Raw genomic sequence first — 26,154 nt, forward strand, 5'->3', positions numbered from 1 at the left:
TATTTTTGAAATAAAAAGGCAGCAGGAAAACAAACGATATAAATCCAAAACTGTCATTCCAAGGTGAAAACCAGTCACAAAAATCACAAATATTCAGAATAAATCAGCGTCGAAGCCGCTGTTCCAGTTCCAACGCGTTAGAACCTTTAAATAAATCTTAACAAAGTAAAATCCTGCAGAGACGAGTTTTGTATGGATGTAGATTTGTTTCTTAATTATTCAATCCAAAAAAATATATCAAAAAATATACTTTTAATAAAAAAAATGTTTTCACTTCAATAAAAAAAAATTATTTCAATCTGTTTTTCTTTGATTGGAAATGTTTTCTCTGGTAGAAGTGAATTTTTTTGTTTGAAGCAACTTTTTTGATTTAAGTAGTGTTTTTTTTGTGTTTGGGCCATATTATTATGGGTAGGAAATGTGTGTCTTTATCATTTAATCAAAAAAAGTTGCTTCAAAAAGAAAACAATGTTTTAAATTAAAAAAAAAAAAAATCACTTCAATAAAATAAATGTATCTCAAATCAAAGAAAAAAAGTATTTGAATGCAAAGAATAAATCTAGTTGAAAAAATATTAAAAATATTTGAGACCCAAACAATTGCATTTGAAGTTTTTTTTTGATTGAAGTGAAAAAAGTTTTGAACTCATTTTTTTTTATTGAATTATTTTGAAAACATCTCCAATCGAAGAAAAACAATGTTCAAATGCCTTTTTTTGTCTCAAATATTTCTTTGCGTTCAAATAATTTTTTTCTTTGATTGAAATACATTTTTTTTGATTGAACAATTAAGAAACAAATCTACTTCCGTAGTTTTGGTCCTGAGTCAAGTTACAAAGAGAAATCAATCTGGACCGACCCATTTTATTTTATTTTTATAATTAGCCTTTATCCGTCCCAAAAGGACAAATTATTATGTGCATTTAACCTGTAGGTGGACTCGGAGCAGCTGCTATTGTCACGTCAAGGGCCTTGCTCAAAGGCACGAAGGCGGTTCCCTTCAATGTTCCAACAATCACAGATAAAGTCTCAACGACGTTATCAGGAAACAGGTTTCATACAACGATTCTCCTCCGTCTGAAACCCGTCAGACCCATCGGGGGGGCGGGGTCTTCACATGTCAGGAATCAAACCAGCGCTCAGGTCCAGCAGCGGCCGGTTACTCTGGTTACCACGGTTACTCGGCCGCCACGGCGAAGTTGTCGAACTGCGCCAGCTCAAAGGAGCCGGTTCCCAGCGCCTTCCAGCCGCTCAGCGGCGCCAACAGCGCCGTGTGGTTCCAGAGAGGCTTCCCGTCCAGAAACCCGGACGCCGTCTGGCCCTAAAAGGACAAAAACACGGGTCACGGCTGGGTTGCCACGGCAACGACACGGCTCCTCACCCTCCCACTATGCAGTGAAACTGGAAACTGCACCTGCAGGTCCTTTACAGTTTTAAAGCTATTAAAACTCAGTTTAAATAATTTCCTTTAATGATTTTAAACAAGTGAAAGATGTTTTATATCATCATGGGAGCGTCTGATTGGCCGTTACCTTGACGACCAGCGTGAGGGTGACCCAGCTGAAGGCCCCGGTCCCGGACTGGCCCTCCGTCAGCACCGTCTGTCCCGCTGTGGAAGAGACACATGTGGGTCAGAGACCATCGTGCTGTAACATCTAGTCATGTTTCATCTCACTGATTTTATTTCTCCTTGTAATAACTACCGTACCGTAAATAATACAATACGCAATGCGTATTGTATTATTTAAAGGCTGATTTATGGATCCGCGTTACACCGACGCAGAGCCTACGGCGTAGGACTGCGTCGCCTTAACACGGATCCATAAGGCGGACGTAATTGAGGCCAACGTGAGAACGTTAGAGGAAGGGGGTCGTGTAATTCGCCTGTGATTTCCCGGCGGCAACTCCGTGGCGGGGCTCCTGGGGCGGACGGGGCGACTCGGCCTCGCTACCGAGAAGGAGACGCGGCTCCCGGGGGAGCTGCGCCGCAGAGGCGGGCCGGAAGGCCGGAGGAACCGCCGTTTACTGTTGAAGGATTGTAGATGCGTGGGCTGGCGTGTCTGCTGGGTTGGACTGTTGTTGTTCGGGCTTTTTCAAAAGCCGGCATCATTTCTGGAGGGGCCGCACGGCACGGAAAGTGACTCGGCTGCTCAGCGGCCAGAGAGCTGCGGGCTCGTGCCCGTCGCAGCTGCAGTTCTCCCGGTCTCAGCGTGATCAGGCTTGGATGAATGCAGAAACGGAGGATGAAGATTTCGATGGGTTTGATTAATGTAATAACTTAAATAAAGTACAATCAAACTAAGTTTTGCTCCCGCTCTATTTTTATTTATTTTTTTTCACTCTATTTGTGTGTGTTGTGTGTTGTGTGTGCGTGTTGTAAGGTGGCGCTCTGTGTGTGTAGACGGCGTCTTTTCGGTCGGTGCGCCGTATGTGTGTTTTAAATCCAAAAATGACACAAAAAATTGAGGGTGCGCCTTTCCACACGGCGCGACGAATGGTCGCGAAAATACAAACTATAAAACTGTAAACTATACAGTCTGATCCCAATTTTGTGAAAGACACAGTTATAATTTCAGCACTTAAACTAAAATTCAAGCACTTTTCAGGCCTTGAAAACACAACATTGAAATTCAAGCACTTTCAAGGATTTCGAGCCCCGTAGGAACCGTGGAAGGAGACCCCCCCAACCAGATAGACCACACCCACCCAGATAGACCCCCCCCCCACCCAGGAACCCACACCCACCCAGGTCCGAGGTGACCTTGAAGTCTCCGTTAGAGAACACCCAGAAGAAAACTCCCTTGGCCCGGCGGACCAAACCTCCACCCTGGTCGACCCGCGCCGCCACAAACACGCCGCCCGTCTGGGCCGCCTCCATGAACACGTCACACGACACCGTCAGGTCCTTCCTGCAACACACGACACCGTCAGGTCCTTCCTGAAACACACGACACCGTCAGGTCCTTCCTGAAACACACAACACCGTCAGGTCCTTCCTGAAACACACGACACCGTCAGGTCCTTCCTGCAACACACTGGAGGTTAGGAGGGGGCTCTTTCCCCCCTAAGGGTCAACTGGGGGCGGGTTTTTTAAATTGGGGAAATACGATTAAGTTTGCAGACATTTTACTTGTATATAAAATCCTTCATGGTCTGTCTGCCCCCCCCCCTCCACTCAATGAGTTTATTAAACTAAATCCAAACTCATCTAGCAGAGCTGCCACCAGACGGGATTGTAAAACATAGAAAAAGTGCCTTTGGGCAGTCGGCCTTTTCCTATCGAGCAGCTCGTACCTGGAACACTAAACCCATACAAGTAAGGAACATCACATCTCTTTATTCCTTTTCCAAAAACACTAAACAGTGGTTACTGGATAATCAAACATGCTGTCATAATCTGGTAGAATCAGGTTATTGTTTTTATACCTGTTTATGCTAATGTGTTTGTGTTGCTCTTGTTCTTAATTTATGTTGTTTGTCATTATTCATAGTTATGTAATGGTTTTACTAATGGTTTGTACTCTTGTGCTTTAGTGTTTTAGTGTGATCTCCTTTAATGTTTTTACATATGCCATCAACCTGCAGGAACTGCAGATGTAAATTATCCTGTACGGCTAAATCTGGCACATTTACATGATGGACTCAAGTGCTCAAGTTAATTAATGTGCATTGTCCCTTTTTAAATAAATAAATAAAATGAAACCACCAGGAGGAAGCCCCGCCCACTCCTGGTAGTTAGGGGGAAGCTCCGCCCCCTCCTGTCTCACCACTGGTGGTCTCCAATGACGGTGATGGGCTGGTCGGCGTCGGCCACCCAGGTGACGGGTCTCTGCGTCACCACCTGCCTCAGCGTGCGGACGTGCGGCCCCGGGTCCGACAGGTTCAGGAAGTACTCGAACACGCCCGTCTGGTCCGCCAAGTTGGGGGGTTCGCTGAAGGGGGGGTTTCCTGGAACCAGAGACCAGATCTGACGTCAGTTACAGCCGCAGAACCAGCTCCGCCTTAAACAATCTCTCCATTATTGACTACGTTTACATGCAGTCAAAATTCGGGTTATTGCTAATATTCCGGTTTTAAAAGGGTTATTGATGCTGGAAACGTAGGCATTGTGGGCGTTTCTTCCCAGACAGAGCCTGGAGGACGGTGGGGGGTTAGCTGGGGGTGTAACAGACTTACGGAGGTCGAAGTCGTCCTTGTAGAGCTTGGGGAAGCGAGCGGAGGGCGGGGGTTCGGGGTAGCTGCCCTTCCTGCCGCTGGTGATGGTGGTGAGGGTGTAGACCTCGTCCTCCGCCAGGCTGAGGGTCAGGGACCCGTCTACCAGCTGCAGGGACGACAAACAGGTCACCCGCCGGTTCACCCACCGGTTCACCCTCCGGTTCACCCGCCGGCATGCCAAGTGTGACATGACCATATTGCAATCGTCCAAAATGGCCCAAAGGGCAATGTTGCTAGTATCTTGCTAACAAGCTAAAGTCGCAAAAATCCCACTGCGCACCAGCGGGTGTACAGCATGACCCCGCTCCGATGTGGAAAAAAAAAAAAATGCCCCCCAAAAAAAACACGCCCGAAAAAATGAGGAAAAACATGAAAATGAAGGCGATATAATAGTATCTCAAAAAGGTTTCCCTTTTCTTCTTATTCCACACGCTTTTTTCGTCCGTTAATGCGGCCCGGACCGCACCGTGCACCCATACATGTCATACATCGTTGGATGCGTCTCCATCGTGCCTCGATGGGCATTACTTTTCTCAGTCATAGGGGTTACCGTGGCAACGCTAGATGCCAAAAAGCAAAAAAAATAAATAAAAAAGGCGAAAATTCGGACGCTTATTGCTTGGCCGAACTTTATTGTAGAGACATCGTTCAAATTTACAAACACTCGGCCCGATTGGCACTAAAGGACCGTACAACCTGCTAATTATTACGGTTTTTGCGATATTTAAACTTTCAAAACAATTCCATTTTATTTTTGACGCTTGTTGCTAGGCAACGGTTTATCGTACAGACATCATTACAACATTGAAAAACCCGGGACGCGTTGTACTGCAACATATTTTAGTCTCATCATGCTAGCTATTACGGTTTTTGAAATGTTCAACTATGCTCATTTTGATGCCAACGGAAATGTGGACGCTTGTTGCGCAGCAACGCGATATCGTAGAGACTTTGATCCAACTTTAAAAGACTCGGGTTCACCTGCCGGTTCACCCGTCCTAACGTCTCCCTGGACACCTGTGGACTCCTGCTCACCTTCAGCGGAGGAAGCTTCTCGAAGAGCAAGGGCTTCTTGGTCTTGAAGTTGAACCGAGACCTCCAGACCTGCAGCTCCGGGACGGAGGCCTGAAGAGAGAAGCTGGTCAGGGGACGTCACGAGAACCGGACAGGACCGGCAGGACGCTGGTCTCAACTTACGAAGGAGCCTTTCAGCTGGAACGTTGCATTCTGGGCCGTCAGGTTGTAGGGCAGGAGGGGGGGTCTGATGCAGGCCGAGTGCTCGTGGGTCTGGAACGGAAAAACCAGCTTCAGTTCGAACATTGGTTTGGTCGGTTTCTTTAGCACCTTTTCACTTTCTGTTTTCAGAGCTATCATTATTACTATTATTATTATTATTATTATTATTAGGGCCCGAGCACTTGCAGTGCGAAGGCCCTATTGTATCTGTAGGAATTCTTCGCGTTATTATTATTATTATTATTTTTCTGACGAAAGGAGGGCCTTTTTGCCCCCCTAAACGTGCCCAAAAAGTCACCAAATTTTGCATGCAAGGCAGGCCTGGCGAAAAATTTGATATTTAATGGTTTGCATTAATGGGCGTGGCAAAATGGCTCAACAGCGCCCCCTTGAAAACTTTGTGCCTCAAGCCCCACGATACGGTTTGACGTACATGCACGAAAATCGCTACACACCTGTATCATGGCACAACTTCAAGAAAAGTCTCTTGGAGCCATGCCCGAAACCGAACAGGAAGTCGGCCATTTTGAATTAATTGTGTAATTTTGGCGCAATTTATGCCCTTCCTTCGGCAGTTAATACGGCCCGAACCGTAACGTGCCCCCAAGTGTGTTATACATCAAAATGTGCGTCTCCATCCTCCGACACCACGCATTACTTTTCTCTTTCAAAAGCGTTACCGTGGCGACGCTAGACGACAAAAAGCGCGCCCACCCTTCATCTGATTGGTTCAGACCGAAAAAACTTTGCGCCTCAAGCCCCATAATACGCTTTGACGTACATGAACGAAAATCGGTACACACCTGTATCATGTCGCAACTTAAAGAAAAGTCTCTTGGCGCCATGGCCGAAACCGAACAGGAAGTCGGCCATTTTGAACATTCTGAATTAATCGCATAATTTTGGAGCAATATATGCCATTCCTTCGAGGATTAATACGGCCCGAACCGTATCGTGCACCCAGATGTGTTATACAACAAAATGTGCGTCTCCATCCTGCGACTACACGCATTACTTTTCTCTTTCAAAAGTGTTACCGTGGCGACGCTAGACGCCAACAAGCGCACCCCCCCTTCATCTGATTGGTCCATATTTGATAGTTCCCCAAAAGGCACCAAATTTGGCATGCAAGCCAGGCCTGGCGGTAAATTTGATATTTTATGGTTTACATTAATGGGCGTGCCAAAATGGCTCAACAGCGCCCCCCGGAAACCTTTGTGCCTCAAGCCCCACGATACGGTTTGACGTACATGCACGAAAATCGCTACACACCTGTATCATGGCACAACTTCAAGAAAAGTCTCTTGGAGCCATGGCCGAAACTGAACAGGAAGTCGGCCATTTTGAATTAATTGTGTAATTTTGGCGCAATTTATGCCATTCCTTCGGCAATTAATACGGCCCGAACCGTAATGTGCACCCAGTGTTATACATCAAAATGTGCGTCTCCATCCTGGGACTACACGCATTACTTTTCTCTTTCAAAAGTGTTACCGTGGCGACGCTAGACGCCAAAAGGCGCGCCCCCCCTTCATGTGATTGGTCCATATTTGATAGTTCTCCAAAAGTAATCAAATTTTGCATGCAAGTCAGACTTGGCGATACATTTGATATTTCATGGTTTGCATTAATGGGCGTGGCCTAACGGCTCAACAGCGCCCCCTAGAATACTTTTATCTGCCATAACTTTTGAATGGTTTGACATAGGAAGTTGTGGGTGGTGTCATGGGACTCAGTAATGAGTCCTTAAGCTTCGTTGGCCTTAATTAGCCCCGCCCCTTCTTCTGATTGGTTGTCCCTTTTTTCTGCTATAACTTTTTAATGGTTTGACTCCCGCTTCCTGATTCAAACGTCTGCCGGCCCCGCCCCCCGACCAATCAGTGGCGAGTAGGGTGATGACGACCCCGCCCCCCGACCAATCAGTGGCGAGTAGGGTGATGACGGCCCCGCCCCCCGACCAATCAGCTGTTGTAATGTGGTGACGTTAGAAATAGTCCCGTGCTCAGCCCGGTTAGAACCGCGGTAGAATTGTTACAGAAAAAGTAATAATAAAATAGTAGTGTTTTACTAATATTTATACTTTACAAATATTTAAAAAATTAAGAAAAAAAGGTTCCAGATATTATATCGCTATCTTGGTCTCTCCTAACCCAGTAAGTCACTGTGAGGTATCAGCTGAGATATAGCTCAACCAGATCATTGCGATCTTTGGTGCCGGTGTTTGGGAGTTCGAGCCTGGCAGGATACTGAAATTTTTGTAAGCAAATTTTGTGTTTTTTTTACATCAAGATGTGCGTCTCTTTCCTGCGACGACGCACATTACTTTTCTCTTTCAAAAGTGTTACCGTGGCGACGCTAGACGTGAAAAAGCGCTCGTCCCCTTCATCTGATTGGTCCATATTTGATAGTTCTCCAAAAGTCACCAAATTTTGCATGCAAACCAGGCCTGGTGATACATTTGATATTTAATGGTTTGCATTAATGGGCGTGGCCTAACGGCTCAACAGCGCCCCCTAGAATACTTTTATCTGCCATAACTTTTGAATGGTTTGACATAGGAAGTTGTGGGTGGTGTCATGGGACTCAGTAATGAGTCCTTAAGCTTCGTTGGCCTTAATTAGCCCCGCCCCTTCTTCTGATTGGTTGTCCCTTTTTTCTGCTATAACTTTTTAATGGTTTGACTCCCGCTTCCTGATTCAAACGTCTGCCGGCCCCGCCCCCCGACCAATCAGTGGCGAGTAGGGTGATGACGGCCCCGCCCCCCGACCAATCAGTGGCGAGTAGGGTGATGACGGCCCCGCCCCCCGACCAATCAGTGGGAAGTAGGGTGATGACGGCCCCGCCCCCCGACCAATCAGCTCTTGTAATGTGGTGACGTTAGAAATAGTCCCGTGCTCAGCCCGGTTAGAACCGCGGTGGAATGGTTACAGAAAAAGTAATAATAAAATAGTACTGTTTTACTAATATTCATACCTTACAAATATTTAAAAAATTAGGAAAAAAAAGTTCCAGTCTTTATATCGCTATCTTGGTCTCTCCTAAGCCAGTAAGTCAATGTGAGGCATGAGCTTAGATATAGCTCAACCAGAACATTGCGATCTTTGGTGCCGGTGGTTGGGAGTTCGAGCCTGGCAGGATGCTGAAATTTTTGTAAGCGAATTTTGTGTTTTTTTTTACATCAAGATGTGCGTCTCCATCCTGCGACTACACGCATTACTTTTCTCTTTGAAAAGTGTTACCGTGGCGACGCTAGACGCCAACAAGCGCACCCCCCCTTCATCTGATTGGTCCATATTTGATAGTTCCCCAAAAGGCACCAAATTTGGCATGCAAGCCAGGCCTGGCGATAAATTTGATATTTCATGGTTTGCATTAATGGGCGTGGCAAAATGGCTCAACAGCGCCCCCCGGAAAACTTTGTGCCTCAAGCCCCACAATACGGTTTGACGTACATGCACGAAAATCGCTACACACCTGTATTATGGCACAACTTAAAGAAAAGTCTCTTGGAGCCATGGCCGAAACCGAACAGGATGTCGGCCATTTTGAATAAATTGTGTCATTTTGGCGAAATTTATGCCATTCCTTCGGCAGTTAATTCAGCCCGAACCGTAACGTGCACCCAGGTGTGTTATACATAAAAATGTGCGTCTCCATCGTGCGACACCACGCATTACTTTTCTCTTTCAAAAGCGTTACCGTGGCGACGCTAGACGCCAACAAGTGCACCCCCCTTCATCTGATTGGTCCATATTTGATAGTTCTCCAAAAGTCACCAAATTTTGCATGCAAGCCAGACTTGGCAAAAATTTGATATTTCATGGTTTGCATTAATGGGCGTGGCCTAACGGCTCAACAACGCCCCCTAGAATACTTTTCTCTGCCATAACTTTTGAATGGTTTGACATAGGAAGTTGTGGGTGGTGTCATGGGACTCTGTAATGAGTCCTTAAGCTTCGTTGGCCTGAATTAGCCCCGCCCCTTCTTCTGATTGGTTGTCCCTTTTTTCTGCTATAACTTTTTAATTGTTTGACATAGAGAGTCGTGGGTGGTGCCATCAGATTCTTTATGGAGTGCTTGACCTCCATTGGCCTGAATTAGCCCCGCCCCTTCTTCTGATTGGTTGTCCCTTTTTTCTGCTATAACGTTTTAATGGTTTGACATAGGAAGTCGTGGGTGGTGTCATGGGACTCTGTAATGAGTTCTTAAGCTTCGTTGGACTTCATTAGCCCCGCCCCTTCTTCTGATTGGTTGTCCCGATTTTCTGCTATAACTTTTGAATGGTTTGACATAGAAAGTCGTGGGTGGTGTCATCAGATTCTGTATGGAGTCATTGACCTTCATTGGCCTGAATTAGCCCCGCCCCTTCTTCTGATTGGTTGTCCCTTTTTTCTGCTATAACTTTTGAATGGTTTGACATAGGAAGTCGTGGGTGGTGTCATTTCTGATATGCTTATGGGGGGAGGTGGCCGTGAGTGCGAGGGCCCGTTCATCGCTGCTTGCAGCTTTAATTATTATTATTATTTTTCTTCTGACAAAGTGATGGCCCTTTTGCCCCCCTTAACATGCCCAAAAAGTCACCAAATTTTGCACCCAAGTCAGGCCTGGCGAAAAATTTGATATTTAATTGTTTGCATTAATGGGCGTGGTAAAATGGCTCAACAGCGCCCCCTTGAAAACTTTGTGCCTCAAGCCCCACGATACGGTTTGACGTACATGCACGAAAATCGGTACACACCTGTATCATGGGACAACTTAAACAAAAGTCTCTTGGCGACATGGCCGAAACCGAACAGGAAGTCGGCCATTTTGAATTAATCGTGTCATTTTGGCGAAATTTATGCCATTCCTTCGAAAGTTAATTCAGCCCGAACCGTAACGTGCCCCCAGGTGTGTTATACATCAAAATGTGCGTCTCCCTCCTGTGACCACACGCATTACTTTTCTCTTTCAAAAGCGTTACCGTGGCGACGCTAGACGCCAAAAAGCGCGCCCACCCTTCATCTCGTTGCTTCAGACAGAAAAAACTTTGCGCCTCAAGCCCCATAATACGCTTTGACGTACATGAACGAAAATCGGTACACACCTGTATCATGTCGCAACTTAAAGAAAAGTCTCTTGGCGCCATGGCCGAAACCGAACAGGAAGTCGGCCATTTTGAACATTCTGAATTAATCGCGTAATTTTGGACCAATATGAGCCATTCCTTCGAGAGTTAATTCAGCCCGAACCGTATCGTGAACCCAGATGTGTTATACATCAAAATATGTGTCTCCATCCTGCGACTACACGCATTACTTTTCTCTTTCGAAAGTGTTACCGTGGCGACGCTAGACGCCAACAAGCGCACCCCCCCTTCATCTGATTGGTCCATATTTGATAGTTCCCCAAAAGGCACCAAATTTGGCATGCAAGTCAGGCCTGGCGATAAATTTGATATTTCATGGTTTGCATTAATGGGCGTGGCAAAATGGCTCAACAGCGCCCCCCTGAAAACTTTGTGCCTCAAGCCCCACAATACGGTTTGACGTACATGCACGAAAATCGCTACACACCTGTATCATGGCACAACTTAAAGAAAAGTCTCTTGGAGCCATGGCCGAAACCGAACAGGAAGCCGGCCATTTTGAAATCTGATTGGTCCATATTTGATAGTTCTCCAAAAGTCACCAAATTTTGCATGCAAGACAGACTTGGCGATAAATTTGATATTTCATGGTTTGCATTAATGGGCGTGGCCTAACGGCTCAACAGCGCCCCCTAGAATACTTTTATCTGCCATAACTTTTGAATGGTTTGACATAGGAAGTTGTGGGTGGTTTCATGGGACTCTGTAATGAGTCCTCAAGCTTCGTTGGCCTTAATTAGCCCCGCCCCTTCTTCTGATTGGTTGTCCCGATTTTCTGCTATAACTTTGGAATGGTTTGACATAGAGAGTCGTGGGTGATGTCATCAGATTCTTTATGGAGCCCTTGACCTTCATTGGCCTGAATTAGCCCCGCCCCTTCTTCTGATTGGTTGTCCCTTTTTTATGCTATAACTTTTGAATGGTTTGACATAGGAAGTCGTGGGTGGTGGCATGGGACTCTGTAATGAGTCCTTAAGCTTCGTTGGCCTTAATTAGCCCCGCCCCTTATTCTGATTGGTTGTCCCGATTTTCTGCTATAACTTTTGAATGGTTTGACATAGAGAGTCGTGGGTGGTGTCATCAGATTCTTTATGGAGCCCTTGACCTTCATTGGCCTGATTAAGCCCCGCCCCTTCTTCTGATTGGTTGTCCCTTTTTTCTGCTATAACTTTTGAATGGTTTGACATAGGAAGTCGTGGGTGGTGTCATGGGACTCTGTAATGAGTCCTTAAGCTTTGTTGGCCTTAATTAGCCCCGCCCCTTATTCTGATTAGTTGTCCCGATTTTCTGCTATAACTTTGGAATGGTTTGACATAGGAAGTCGTGGGTGGTGTCATCAGACTCTGTATGGAGTCCTTGACCTTCATTGGCCAAAATTAGCCCCGCCCCTTCTGATTGGTTGTTCCTTTTTTCTGCTATAACTTTTGAATGGTTTGACATAGAGAGTCGTGGGTGGTGTCATTTCTGATATGCTTATGGGGGGCGGTGGCCGTGAGTGCGAGGGCCCGTTCATCGCTGCTTGCAGCTTTAATTATTATTATTATTATTATTATTACAGTTACTATTACTATTATTATTATTTTGTGTAGCCTCATGTTACTTCATTAGTTCTTTTTGCATATTCTATTATGTTGATAAGCTTTATGCTTCAAGCCCAGACCTATTCGGTCAAAATAATCACCATGTTGACCAAAGAAAAACCTGTAAATGTTTATTATTGCGTAGTGATTTTCATGCTTATAATTGACCGAAATAAAGATTAACTAAAAAAAAAAGTTCCGGTTCCATCGTCATCTTTGCGTCGTCTCCTCGTCGGCCCGCATCGTAACTCACCATGGTTTCTATGACGACGGTCAGGTTTCCGTCCCCGTCCGTCAGCGCTACGTAGCTCCCGCCCTTCTCCAGGTGTCCCACGGTCTGCAGGTACGTCCAGCCCGGCTGGGCGAACTGGGTCGTGTGGGCTGGAGACGACAAGATACTAAATAAATAAATAAAAATAAGACACTTTCACACATCAGTCATCTGGAAATAAACCGTCACTGAAGCCCCGTCTCCTCAGGAAATGCAACAGCTACTATAGAGGGTCTGCATTGACGTCACTTCCCCACTGGACCAGCCCCCTTACTCGCACTGAGTGGCAAAACATCAGCAAAATTGTCTGCAACTAGTGGAGAAGACGGGATAACAGCCGATTAAATTAGCGTCAGTTGGACTTGACAGTGACCCGTACAGTTACCCCAAGAACCAGTGGTCCATGGACATTAATATTTGGTACAGTTACCAAGAACCAGTGGTCCATGGACATTAATATTTGGTACAGTTACCCCAAGAACCAGTGGTCCATGGACATTAATATTTGGTACAGTTACCAAGAACCAGTGGTCCATGGACATTAATATTTGGTACAGTTACCAAGAACCAGTGGTCCATGGACATTAATATTTGGTACAGTTACCAAGAACCAGTGGTCCATGGACATTAATATTTGGTACAGTTACCAAGAACCAGGGGTCCATGGACATTAATATTTGGTACACCTACCCCAAGAACCAGTGGTCCATGGACATTAATATTTGGTACAGTTACCAAGAACCAGTGGTCCATGGACATTAATATTTGGTACAGTTACCAAGAACCAGTGGTCCATGGACATTAATATTTGGTACAGTTACCCCAAGAACCAGTGGTCCATGGACATTAATATTTGGTACAGTTACCAAGAACCAGTGGTCCATGGACATTAATATTTGGTACAGTTACCCCAAGAACCAGTGGTCCATGGACATTAATATTTGGTACAGTTACCAAGAACCAGTGGTCCATGGACATTAATATTTGGTACAGTTACCAAGAACCAGTGGTCCATGGACATTAATATTTGGTACAGTTACCAAGAACCAGTGGTCCATGGACATTAATATTTGGTACAGTTACCAAGAACCAGTGGTCCATGGACATTAATATTTGGTACAGTTACCAAGAACCAGTGGTCCATGGACATTAATATTTGGTACAGTTACCAAGAACCAGTGGTCCATGGACGTTAATATTTGGTACAGTTACCAAGAACCAGTGGTCCATGGACATTAATATTTGGTACAGTTACCCCAAGAACCAGTGGTCCATGGACATTAATATTTGGTACAATTACCAAGAACCAGTGGTCCATGGACATTAATATTTGGTACAGTTACCAAGAACCAGTGGTCCATGGACGTTAATATTTGGTACAGTTACCAAGAACCAGTGGTCCATGGACATTAATATTTGGTACAGTTACCCCAAGAACCAGTGGTCCATGGACGTTAATATTTGGTAAAGTTACCAAGAACCAGTGGTCCATGGACATTAATATTTGGCCACCAATCCAGTTTCTGATATTTATATGTACTTAATTTCTACGCCGGGGAAATACACGAAGCAAAGCTTGAAGGCTTACAAAAGTCTTGACGCTTGGTCCGACTTCAAGGCAGGATTTGTTGGAGAAATTAAAGTGATGAGGACACCGAACTTTATGATTTGACCGTTTAACGTTAGCTACCCAAAAATCCAACATTACCTGATACAAAATGGGAACCACAAATCCACGTTCCGGTGTCTGGAATCCAGTTGTTTCTGTGAATTGCAGCGACTAATTTGTCTCTCTTAAGCTTATTTTTCAGCAGTCTGTAAAACGATAACTCTGATTTTTTGCTAAATCTATGAGTGCAGTCGATCCCACAACAGCTCTTTCCCATTTTAGATGTTTTCCAGTTGCTCAAACTGAAAGTTTACGCTGCCACTCAGTCTTTCCGCCACTCAGTCCTTCCGACACTCAGTCCTTCCGACACTCAGTCCTTCCGACACTCAGTCCTTCCGACACTCAGTCCTTCCGACACTCAGTCCTTCCGACACTCAGTCCTTCCGACACTCAGTCCTTCCGACACTCAGTGGTTGTAACCTGCTGTGATGTCGCATCTGTGACGTCATGCACATTCCCTCTATTGCTACTACTACAACAACACAGGAGGTCCAGCGTGGTGACCTCTGACCTGAGATCCAGATCGGGGAAGACACCACGTAGTTTCCGCTCCAGGGCTCCTGTGCCGTCATCAGGCCACACCGGCCGAACGGCAGGTCCTCGTAGTAGCTGGCTACCAGGTTCCAGGAGATGGTTCTGTTGGAGGGACCGGCGTCAACAGCACTGCTGACTTCACGCCCATTTATCATGCTACTTTCAAGTCTTACATTTCATTTGTTAATTATTATTAGGGCCCGAGGACTGACAGTGTGAAGGCCCTAATGTATCTGTAGGAATTGTTTTTATTTTTCCGACGAAATTAGGTCCTTTTTTCCCCCTAAACGTGCCCCAAAAGTCACCAAATTTTGCACGCAAGCCAGGCCTGGTGAAAAATGTGATATTTAATGGTTTGCATTAATGGGCATGGCCTAACGGCTCAACAGCGCCCCCTAGAAAACTTTGTGCCTCAAGCCCCACAATACGGTTTGACGTACATGCACGAAAATCGGTACACACCTGTCTCATGTCGCAACTTAAAGAAAAGTCTCTAGGCACCATGGCCGAAACCGGACAGGAAGTCGGCCATTTTGAATTAATCGTGTAATTTTGGCGAAATGTATGCCATTATCACGTGTCGTACTTTAACGAACTCCTCCTAGCAGGATCGTCCGTTCGACAAAAGACGTTAAAGACGAAGAGTTATCAAAATCGCGAGTTTTCGTGAAATGGCGTGGCCATGGCGCGGCGTAAAACATGAAGTGATACTAGTAGCTGATTGGTCGATATTTCATAGTTCCTATTTTCTGCCATAACTTTTGAATAGTTTGACATAAAGACTCGTGGGTGGTGTCATCGGACTCGGTTTTGGGTCCTTGACCATTATTGGTGCAAATTAGCCCCGCCCCTTCTTCTGATTGGTCGATATTTGATAATTCCTATTTTCTGCCATAACTTTTGAATGGTTTGGTATACAGTCGTGGGTGGTTTCATCGGACTTAGTTTTGAGTCCTTGACCATTATTGGTGAAAATTGCACGGGCGAGGGCCCGTTCCTCGCTCCTTGCAGCTTTAATTGTTAATTAAATTCGCTAATTTCTGCAGCGTGTGTTGCTTGTGCGCTTGCTCACGAGGTCATGTGACCGTTGACGTAGTTCTGGTTGAGGATGCGAGCCCAGCAGCCTCCTCCCTCCTCCTGGTTGAAGGTGCTGTAATCCTCCGACGCCCACAGCTTCTTCCCCGTCTTCAGGGCCTGCGGCACCGTGGTGGTTCCTGGGTAGTGAGCCCTGAAACACCAAAACACCATCAGTACTACTACTACTACTACTACTACCGGGTAGTGACGCAGCCACACCAAAACACCATCAGAGACCAGAAAATCAGACGTCAGACACCAGCTGAGCTGTTGCTGATTTAGCTGAACTTTAAACCCTGTTTGATGTAATCAAGTTGTAAACTCTTTAAACGTTTAACCTGCAGCTCGTCTAAGTTACAGTGTCTCAAAAAAAAATATCACGAGACGTCTCGTGTCCTGCATTTTAGACTAAACCTCACAAGTGTTTACCGCTATGGACTGGAGCGTACTTCCTGTTAATAACGTGAATGTGTCACAGCTCCCAATGAACCAACCAGTTCAAACCAGACGTAGACACATCAGTTTCCTCTGAAGTGCTTAAAATGAAGGGATTCAACGAATCTTCTCTTTAAAGAAATGAATACATCTCACTTTTGTGTGGATGTGGCATCAGTTATGTGCGTAAAACTTTATTGCGTTGACTCTGCAGATTAATCTCGACACTGTCACGTACTTCCTGTCCAGGCAGTTTAACCACAGCTGATAACGTCATAAAAAAAATGGAGATAAGGAAAATATGTAAATGAAAACTATGCTGCCAATTTGTTTGGGAAAAAAAAATCCCCTAAATTGAACCTCCCTCCACAAACCATCTTCATTTCTCACAAACAGAGGGTGCACCTGGCTGGGGGAAGGAAGGCTTTTCAAGTTATTGGCGAGCCAGCCAGGAGACACTTGGCATTAGAGGGTTAATATTGCAATAATGTTCAACTTGGACCTGAGCTGCTGGTTAAACTCCATATTGAAGCTCTCCTAACTCTGTACCGGTTTCTATTTGAGCCTCATTTATTTTTTTGTCACTTTGTTTTTATTAGATTTTCAGTTTTTTTTTTACAACTGCACATTTTTACCAGATCACAAAAATTATCTGTATATTCACCGTGCAACAAACAAACAAAATAAAAAAATAAAAAGTAGACAAAACAAACATAAACTTGTGGGTTAGCACATTAATAATCTATCCAATAAAGAGAAAAGAGGAAAAAAAAAGAGGCCCGCATCCTTATGCTTTCTGTAGATAAAATGTCCACTTTTGCCATCTCTTCTCAAATAGCCCTTCCCTCAAACTCAGGATATGGGTCAGTCTTTCCATAGTCGATATTTCTTTAATAATATCCAGCCACTGTTTAAAAGTAGGCGATTCAGGTTTATACCAAGCTCTAGTGATGGTTTTCCTAGCAGCTGTAAGGAGAGTCTTAACCAACCAGTGATCCTCTGCCTGCACTACCGTTACAATATGACACAAGTATAAGACAGTACATGTTAATGGAATCTCATATCCAAGTACTTGTGTCAAAACTGAATGTACATCATTCCAGAAAAATTTCAATTTTTCACAGTTCCAAAAAATATGTGCATGATGTGCATTTAAAGAACCACATTGCCTCCAGCAAGGATAAGATGTTAATGTTTTTTTACTTTGGATCTTAGGCGTTATAAAATACCGAATTAAATTTTTCCAATTAAACACTCTCCATTGGTGTGAGCTTGTGGAAGTATGTTGGAATATACACATGTCATACCATTCTTCTGATGAAATTTCCACATTCAATTCTTCTTCCCATTTTGATTTCACATATAATGTTGAATTGCCTTTGCATTCCATAAGACTCTCATAAAACCTGGAGATAACTTTGGTACATTTGATGTTAGGTTTATATGCACTCAGCATTACACTTATCACTGAGTTCATCTCCTGTGAAGGCTCCATCTTCACTTCCTTGTTGTAGTAATCTCTGAATTGTATATATCTAAACAAATCCCTGTTTTGAAGCCCAAACTTGTCTTTTAAAGTTTGGAAACTCTGTAACTCCTTATTTTCAATTACTGTACCTATTGCTGTAATACCTTTTATTGTCCACTGCTTAAATGTGGCATCATTTTCTCCGGGCTTGAATTGAGTATCAAATGTAATCCATCCGAGTGCCTTCTGATCTTTTCTTAATTTAAATTTCCTAACAAAATCAAACCATAACTCTAGTGTTTCAGAGGTTATTGGGTCTATTTTATCTTTGATAGAGGGAGGAATCCCCTTTTCGCCCAATACTGATTGGATCCGATAACCCTCCAGATATGTCTCAATTTCCTTCCATCTTGCAAAATAATTATCATTACACAAACAGAACAGGATTCGAAATTGGGCTGCATAAAAATACTCCTTTAAACTAGGGAGCGCCATTCCTCCTTTATGCTTAGGTAGCTGTAATGTTGTATATCTTATCCTAGGTCTCTTTCCATCCCAAATAAACCTAGAAATAAGTTTGTCCCAGGTTATAAACTGGCTCTGTGCGACTTCTACTGGTAATGCTTGGAATAGGTACAACAACCTTGGTAAAAGGTTCATCTTGACTATGTCGATCCTTTTGCCGAAATCCAAAGGGTAAGTGGACCATCTCTCAATATCTTTTCTAATGCTTTGATTTACTGGACTATAATTTACCTCATATAATTTACTTTGGTTTCTTACAATATTCACACCTAAATATTTTATTGACGTCATGTCCCATCTCAAATCATATCTGTGTTTGATTTCTTCTGAAGGAATATAATTAAATATCAATAGTTGTGTCTTGGCAATATTTAATTTATATCCTGCATAATAGCTAAAATCTTCTAAGACATCCAGTAATATGGGAAGAGAAGCTTCAGGTTCTGTTAAGTGGATCATGACGTCATCTGCAAATAGACTAATCAAATGATCATTGTGTCCTATTTTAATACCTTGTAGATTTTCATGTTGACGGATTAACTGAGCCAGTGGTTCGATATAAACTGCGAACAACGTAGGACTTAGGCAACATCCCTGTCTAGTTCCACGTTCCAATGTGATTGCTGGCGATAGTGACCCATTAACTGTCACATACTTCCTGTCCAGGCAGTTTAACCACAGCTGATAACTACATAAAAAAAATGGAGATAAGGAAAATATGTAAATGAAAACTATGCTGCCAATTTGTTTGGGAAAAAAAAAATCCCCTAAATTGAACCTCCCTCCACAAACCACCTTCAGTTAACAGAGGGTGCACCCGGCTGGGGGAAGTAAGGCTTTCAAGTTATTGGCGAGCCAGCCAGGAGACACTTGGCATTAGAGGGTTAATATTGCAAACATGTTCAACTTGGACCTGAGCTGCTGGATAAACTCCATATTGAAGCTCTCCTAACTCTGTACCGGTTTCTATTTGAGCCTCATTTAAATTATTGAAATGTTTTATGGTGTAATACATATCCAAGTTATGTTGACAAATTACAGATCTTACAAAAGAAAATTATCCGAGTTATATCATGGAGCAAATTTAATGCTCCCTCTGATCCTCTTTTTTATGGATATAAGCTTCTGAAACTTACTGACTTACATTTTCCACAATGCCTGTGTATAATGTAGTGTTTAGACTCAATGACAGACTCTGTCATCTCGTCCCAATTTATGCTCCCACTCATGAACACACCACAAGGGGAAAACTACTTTTAAAGGGAAAGAAAATGAAACTGAAATGTACAAGTTTCAGTGTAACCTGCAAAGGTACAAACATTTGGAATGAGATTGATATACAATGCTATAAGAGTCTAGATCTCTCAATTTTCCAAAACAAACTGAAACAAAAAATGTTATTAAATGTCTCTTATCAATTTATGTCTAATTCTCAAATTATGTCTAATTCTAAAACTATCTGTGAATGTTTATGTACCAATACCTGATGTATTATTTTTACAAGAATATCTTTGTATCTAGGAAATCTGAGGTCTCATGGTTTTATTGTGTGTGTGTGTTTTTTTTTTTGGTAATAAAGTTATTATATGTATCTGTGTAATTTACCGTATTTTCACGACCATATGGCGCACTGTGTGGAAAGGCGCACCCTCAGTTTTGTGTGTCATTTTTGGTTTTAAAACACACATACGGCGCACCGACCCAAAAGGCGCCGTCTACGGAGAGGGAGCTGCACACACGCGCGCTGCAGAACACACACGCGCTAAAAATACAGCGGAAGCAAAACTTAGTTTGATATTTTATTTCACTTTTCACATCAATCAAACCCTTCAAAAAGGTTCATATTCTGTTTCTGCATTAAAGAATTTAAAAAAACCACCGGGGCACCGCACATAAACCTGTCTCAGCCACCCGATCATCTCCTCATCCATCCAGCCCTTCATTTCACTCTGGCTGGAAAAGTCTGTTTAGGCAACGTTTTTCTTTTAAAAATCACCATAGCCGGCAGTTTCTGTCCATCAGCGTGGCAGGCCAGCACAAGACAAATACACTTTTCATACCCCGTTGTGCTGCGGATCCCGACCGCGGCGGTCCCGGGTCCCCCCCCCCGACTCCCGCAGCGGTCCCGGGTCCCGCGTCCCGGGACCCTCGCGCTGGACCCGCTCACACACGCGCTGTCGGGGAGCCGGTACCGGGTTGTAGGCTGTGCGACAGGAGCTCCGCTGATTCAGCTGCGCCAGTCCGAATTTCCAGACCTGTCTCAGCTTCTTGATCATCATCCCTTCATACAGCCACCTCTTTTCTTCGCCCTTATAATGACTCCGGCTGGAAACGTCTTATGCAAAGTTTTTCTTTTAAAAATCACCATAGGTTTCTGTCCATCAGCTGCGCCAGGCAACCACCACATACATGAGAATCTGTGTGTGTCGCGCCGCGAACACACCCGCGCATGTCGGGATCCGGTACCGGGTTTGTAACCGACAGATTTGGCTGCAAATCTCGGAGTGTGAAGCTGATCTGACCTGAGACAGACCCCTGAAATCTCTGCTCTTAAAGCGGCCAGGAACCAGGTGATCGGACCGCTTTGGGAACCAGGAAGTCGGCTGCAGCAGCGCCCATCACCGCGCTGCTCCAGCCGCTGCTTTAACCGGGGACCGTGACCGGTTCCGACCGGCCGGGACCGGAGGAGCCCACATGGACTTGTAGAAGGGGCTCCCGGGGAAAGAGCTCCGGCATTTCAGCCGGATCTGCAGCGGGGATGCGGCGATCGGACCCCGCAAACCCACGGCAGGTGCTTCCTCGGTTCCCGACATGCAAAACACACGCGCGCTGCAGAACAAGTGTGCTTATTTAAATAGAGCGGAGCAAAACTTAGTTTGATTGTATTTTGTTTCACTTTACACATCAAGCAAATCCTTAAAAGTTTCCATCTTCTGTTTCCGCATTAAACAGCTCAGTGGATGGTCTCATTCACGTCGCAACTCACGGAGGCTTCACCCGCCCCCTTCTCTTTTTACCATTCACATGGTGGCCGGCCTTACATTACCGTAATTCAGGTAATAGACACGGCGCACCGTTTCTTAAGGCGCCCGGCACATTTAAAAAAAAAAAAAAAAAAAAAAAAAAAAAAAGTTGCGCCTTATGGTCGCGAAAATACGGTATAGTTGTTTTGCCGTGTGACTGGGCTCCTATTCATAAGCTACAGTAGCTTCTGGGGAGTCCCATTTTACAAACCTCAATTGATTATTATCTGTATTTGTGTTTTTAAATTATTTGTGAATAAACTCTGTGAATTGTAGTAGCACAGCTGAATTAGCCACATGCTAACTGGCAGTGCAACTGAACTCAGGTCTCCTAAACCAAACAGTCTAAGTCAATGTTGGAGCCTAATCTAAAGAACGTACCAAGAGGTTTTCAGAGATAATGGCACATGCAAAAAAGGGGTTATTGTAAGTGCAGGCACGGAGAGATAACATTCAGCTCTGGCAGGTTATCAGACGTTACACACCAGCTCAGTGTTAGAAGGATAGAGTTGCAGAGGGACTGGAACGCAGGACGGAGGAACGGCAGGGCCGTGAAAACACCGCACACACAGGAAGCTCCTACCCAATCACGTCTACCGCTGCGCTGAGCTCAGCGTCGCGCAGCAGCGACAGGGAAATGGGCTCCCACAGGTTGTCGCTGGCTACGATCCCGACCCGTTTCAGCCCGCTCTTATCCAGAGTGTAGCGGAGCAGCTGGTACAGTCACACAGGGAAGATGGAGAAATGAGAAACACATTCACAGCTCCAACAGTTGCTGCTGCTGCTGCCACGTAAAACTCATCATTCATTACAGACACTTCACTGCAGTCTCATGTCAGACGTTGATGTTAGGAGGCTAAGCAGCTAAATAAGCCGAGACAAAAATCATCACTATTGTATTATGTCATGGAAGATTTAGCCTTGGTAACTTGATTAAACCAAATCTGCTGGGAGCAGCAAAATATGGCCTCATTAATCGACCGACCTGACTGCGTTCTGTTCTCGTCGCCACCCTGGGGACGTACCAGTGTTCTGTCGATTTTTGCTCCCCTATCAAGAAATGCTACCTAATGGTTTTCTACCTTTGTAGATCTACAATTTTACTGTGTTTTACTCCCTAAACCACTTCCTTGTCTCTTGCCAGGCCGTCATAAAGGCGAATGACTGAATGAATATCAAATAAAGCCTAGAATTTTTTTTTCTCTTTATGGTATAATGGTCACAAAGTGTAATGTAATTCATGTCATGGGTAGTTTATTTTGAAGATTCAATTACTCAACATCCCATATTATCCATTTTAAAATCAATATTTCAGGGGTAGCATAATTTGATAGTCCAGTAACGTCCTATCAAATAATGCTCCTGTCACTTAATGCATTCAGGTAAGACAGATTTTTTGAGAGAAAAGGAGAAATCTGCGCCGCAAAATATCTAAAATTATCTCTGCTGGCTTGTGTGTGTGTGTATATATATATATCTATCTATCTATCTATCTATCTTCTTTGGGATTTTGAGGATGTTACTCATCGTTAACCGCAGCGTGGACTGAAGGGATGCATAAAATTATGGGCGTGGCAATCAAACTTTGAAAACTGACTGTGCAGAACTAGGGCTGGGCGATATATCGAGATTTTAAAATATATCGATATATTTTCAAACGCGATATGGTACGAGACAATATCGATATAAAAAAAAAATTAAATTTATGATTTTGATATAGCTTATTTTGTGACAAATTGACTTGAATGTTTTATTTGAGATTTGCACAAATGTTTTGTTATTTGCACAACTGTCAACCTCAGTGGAAAAGTCTGCCTGTTACTGTCTACATTGTATTAATTACAGTGTATTTTAATTTAATTGTTATGCAGGAAAGGGATATTTGTTTTATTTTATTCAAGAAGCATTTTTATTCTATATATGCAGGCAGTTTATTTTTATTTCATTTGTTTTATACATGTTGATATTGTGCAGACCTCTGTTAATAAAGGAACCTGTGTGACATTTGGCACGAGGCTTTGTATTAAAACTGACTGTTTTTTTAAGGGTTTGCCTCAGAAAAAAATGAAGCTAACAGAGATGCTAACAGAGAAGCTAACAGAGAAGCTATGCTATAATGCTTTGGGGGAAACCCCAATTATGGCACAGAAAAAATATCGATATATATCGAGTATCAACATTCAGCTAGAAAATATCCAGATATGACTTTTGGTCCATATCGCCCAGCTCTAGGCAGAACCACAAAGTATCAGATCTGGACGGGTAGCATGGATGGACAGAACACCGGCTTTCACAGGTCACCAGGCACATTAATGCAGTTTTGGCACAAAGTCAACAAAAATACCAGTTTGACAGTTTTACATGACGGCAGCAACACACAGTTCAGCGGACGACACCAACACCAGTGATGTCATCGCTCACCGCTAACGGACCGCTAACTCTCACACAGCCGAGCAGAGCAACAGCCACAGACATTCAGCTGAGAGACAGAATGAAAAGAGCCTTAAGACGGGACGGCGAAAGACTGATGCCAGAGTGGTCACGTGACCCTCGTCCAACCGGCCCTTCTGGTACTCACCCGATCACGTCAACGGAATCGTAAAGATACGGGTCGGAGTTCATCGAACTGACGATGTCCCAATTGCCGTCGGCCGCAATGATGCGAACGCCGGGCAGGCCGACGCGGTCCAGCATGGCCCGCAGAACCTTGGCATAAACACAAACCCCTTCGTAAAGTCTCTTTGAACTGAAAAAGCTCTCGGAGAGAGATAACTGAAGATCTCAACTCAATGCAAGTGGCTGTTTCTCTCTTCAGACTGTAGCGAGCCTGCGGTGTGGTCGCACCGGCGGCTCACGGGACGGTCGGACGTGCAGAGCGACGGCGAGACGGAGAGCTACTTACCTTGATGTACTTGACGTCGTACTGTCGCTCATTCCAAATCTAGACCAACAAGAGGACGCGTTAGTGTTGAAGACGCTTTACATCCAGTTAAAACCACGTCCACCGGGTCAGAGTTCCAGTTTACTTCCCCTTGACATGTTTTAACAGTTCTACCGTCCACATCATCTCATCCACGTGGAGTAAAAACAAAATAGAGGTCATGAGAGGGGGGGGGGGGGGGGTTAAAAATATCGATATTTTATTGATATACATGTGTAGGAACGATTATCGATACATAAATCCATGTTCTTTAGGTGAGCGGTGGACTACACACCCCGATAAACCGGATGTCCAGGTCGTGGTACGTCTTGGCACCGAGGATCCAGTTGACCACGTACGCCGCGGTGATGTCTGGGAAGTCGTAGGGCCAGTTCTTCCCGTTCCCGACCCACCCGGGGAAGGCCCAGGGCAGCCCTGAGGAAAACACCACAGCTGAGCAGCTTTCCAGAAGATCAAACCCTCCTCACGTCCGCCAATCACCAACCAACGTTTCATGAGTGTCTTCAGTGGAGACTAGAGATGCACCGGTCAGGATCTTGAGGGCCGATCACCGATAACCGATCTGCAAAATCAGTATCTGCCGATCCCGATGTTGCCGATCACCGATCACAGCGTGAAATCCATAAATTCGTCAATAGTGTTGTCTCATGTACAACACTGACATTGTATTATTAGGTATAAAAATTAGGAGATGAGAAAGTATCATGAATTGTCTGTTTTATTGCAGGCTGAAGCAATAGTTCACACTCTAGAGTAGAGGTCAGCAACCCAAAATGTTTAAGATCCATATTGGAGAGATTTTTTTTCATTATGCACTTCGAGAAAAAAATCGAGATGTTGAGAAAAAAGTCTAAATGTCGAGATTAATGTTGAAGTACAATCTTGAAAAAAATTAAAAATGTCGAGAAAAAAGTTGATATTTCGAGAAAAAAAGTTGAAATGTCAACATTAATGTTGAAGTAGAATCTTGAGCTAAAAGTCGAAATGTCAAGAAAAAAGTCGAAATGTTGAGGAAAAAAGTCAAAATTTCGAGAAAAAGTTGAAATGTCAAGATTAAAAAGGAAAGCAAAAAAGACAAGAAAAGAGAAGAAAAAAGAAAAAAAAGAGAAAAAAAAGGAAAGGGAAGAAAAAAGAAATAAGAAAAAAAAGGAAAAAAAAATAAGAAGAAAAAGGAAAAAAAGAAAAAAAAAGGTCAAACATTTGTGAAAAAGCTCCAGGAGCCACTAAGGCGGCGCTAAAGAGCCGCATGCGGCTCTAGAGCCGCGGGTTGCTGATCCCTGCTCTAGAGACTCTTAGACGACTTAGACTCGGCTTACAAAGAGTAAGTGTAGCTTACTAGCTTAAGCTTTCCTGCGGTGGTTTGTTGTTGTAAACGTCATCAGATCGGCTGCTTTGAACTATTATTTTCCGATCAAAACCGATGGGGCGTTATTGGGCCGATAACGATCGGTTGCCGATAACGATCGATCGATGCATCTCTAGTGGAGACCTGGACGTATTTCAGATCCAGGTTCAGAAGATGGATCAGGTCCTGATCCGCCTGACCCCCCCAGGCCTGGTGGGAAGGAAACCGCCCTCTTTCTTACCCATCAGTATGATGTCGGGGTTCCTCTTTCTCATAGGCGGCCTTACCTATGTTTCAACCGTTTCAGTTGAAACGGGCCCCGGCCACCAGGGGGCCCCCAACAGACTGACAAAAAAATAAATGCGCAAGGAAGACACTATAATAAATCACTACCCTCCATTAAACTAACAAGCTAACATCCAAGAAAAATGAAACGAACATACCAGAGTGGTGCTGAAAAGCGAAAATGAGCAGATATAAAAAAGAAAGCTGTGAGTAGTGTTACCGGCCAGCCCGGTCCCCTTTAAGGCGGTGTGTGTGTTCGGGTGTGTGTGTGTGAGACGTAGTGGGTGCAGCGGAGGAGAGAGAGGGAGATGCAGGTGTGCGCGTGTGGAAGACCGGTACACGTGTTCAGTTACTTTTCAGTGTGTCCTCCGTTAGTTTCAGTCGTCGGCCCTCACGTGTTTTGTTTGCTCTTATTACAAGTTT

At 44.2% G+C, this 26,154-nt stretch overlaps 1 protein-coding gene across 1 annotated transcript; it reads right to left on the bottom strand.

The window, feature by feature from the left end:
* Positions 1-507: 507 nt before the first annotated feature.
* LOC133462221 (galactocerebrosidase-like) lies at positions 508-25,721 on the bottom strand. Its single transcript, XM_061743348.1, has 14 exons — positions 25,688-25,721; positions 24,376-24,515; positions 24,063-24,101; positions 21,744-21,874; positions 15,705-15,860; positions 14,610-14,734; positions 12,412-12,539; positions 5,412-5,501; positions 5,250-5,339; positions 4,176-4,320; positions 3,767-3,947; positions 2,745-2,908; positions 1,532-1,608; positions 508-1,320 (listed from the first exon to the last, which is right to left on the bottom strand). Exons 1-14 carry the CDS (start codon positions 25,719-25,721, stop codon positions 1,177-1,179), a joined length of 1,644 nt encoding a protein of 547 aa, XP_061599332.1. The 3' UTR covers positions 508-1,176.
* Positions 25,722-26,154: the final 433 nt, after the last annotated feature.

This window comes from Cololabis saira, chromosome 16 (genome assembly GCF_033807715.1).
Source record: "Cololabis saira isolate AMF1-May2022 chromosome 16, fColSai1.1, whole genome shotgun sequence".
Lineage (NCBI taxonomy): Eukaryota > Metazoa > Chordata > Actinopteri > Beloniformes > Belonidae > Cololabis > Cololabis saira.

Excerpts from the sequence above, each read along its gene's own strand:
- LOC133462221 (XM_061743348.1), bottom strand. The coding sequence starts at position 25,721 with ATGAGAAAGAGGAACCCCGACATCATACTGATGG. Across the intron at positions 4,321-5,249 it reads AGAAGCTTCCTCCGCTGAAG|CTGGTAGACGGGTCCCTGAC; the intron begins GTGAGCAGGAGT and ends TCGTCCCTGCAG. Across the intron at positions 1,321-1,531 it reads CCCTCACGCTGGTCGTCAAG|GGCCAGACGGCGTCCGGGTT; the intron begins GTAACGGCCAAT and ends TTGTCCTTTTAG.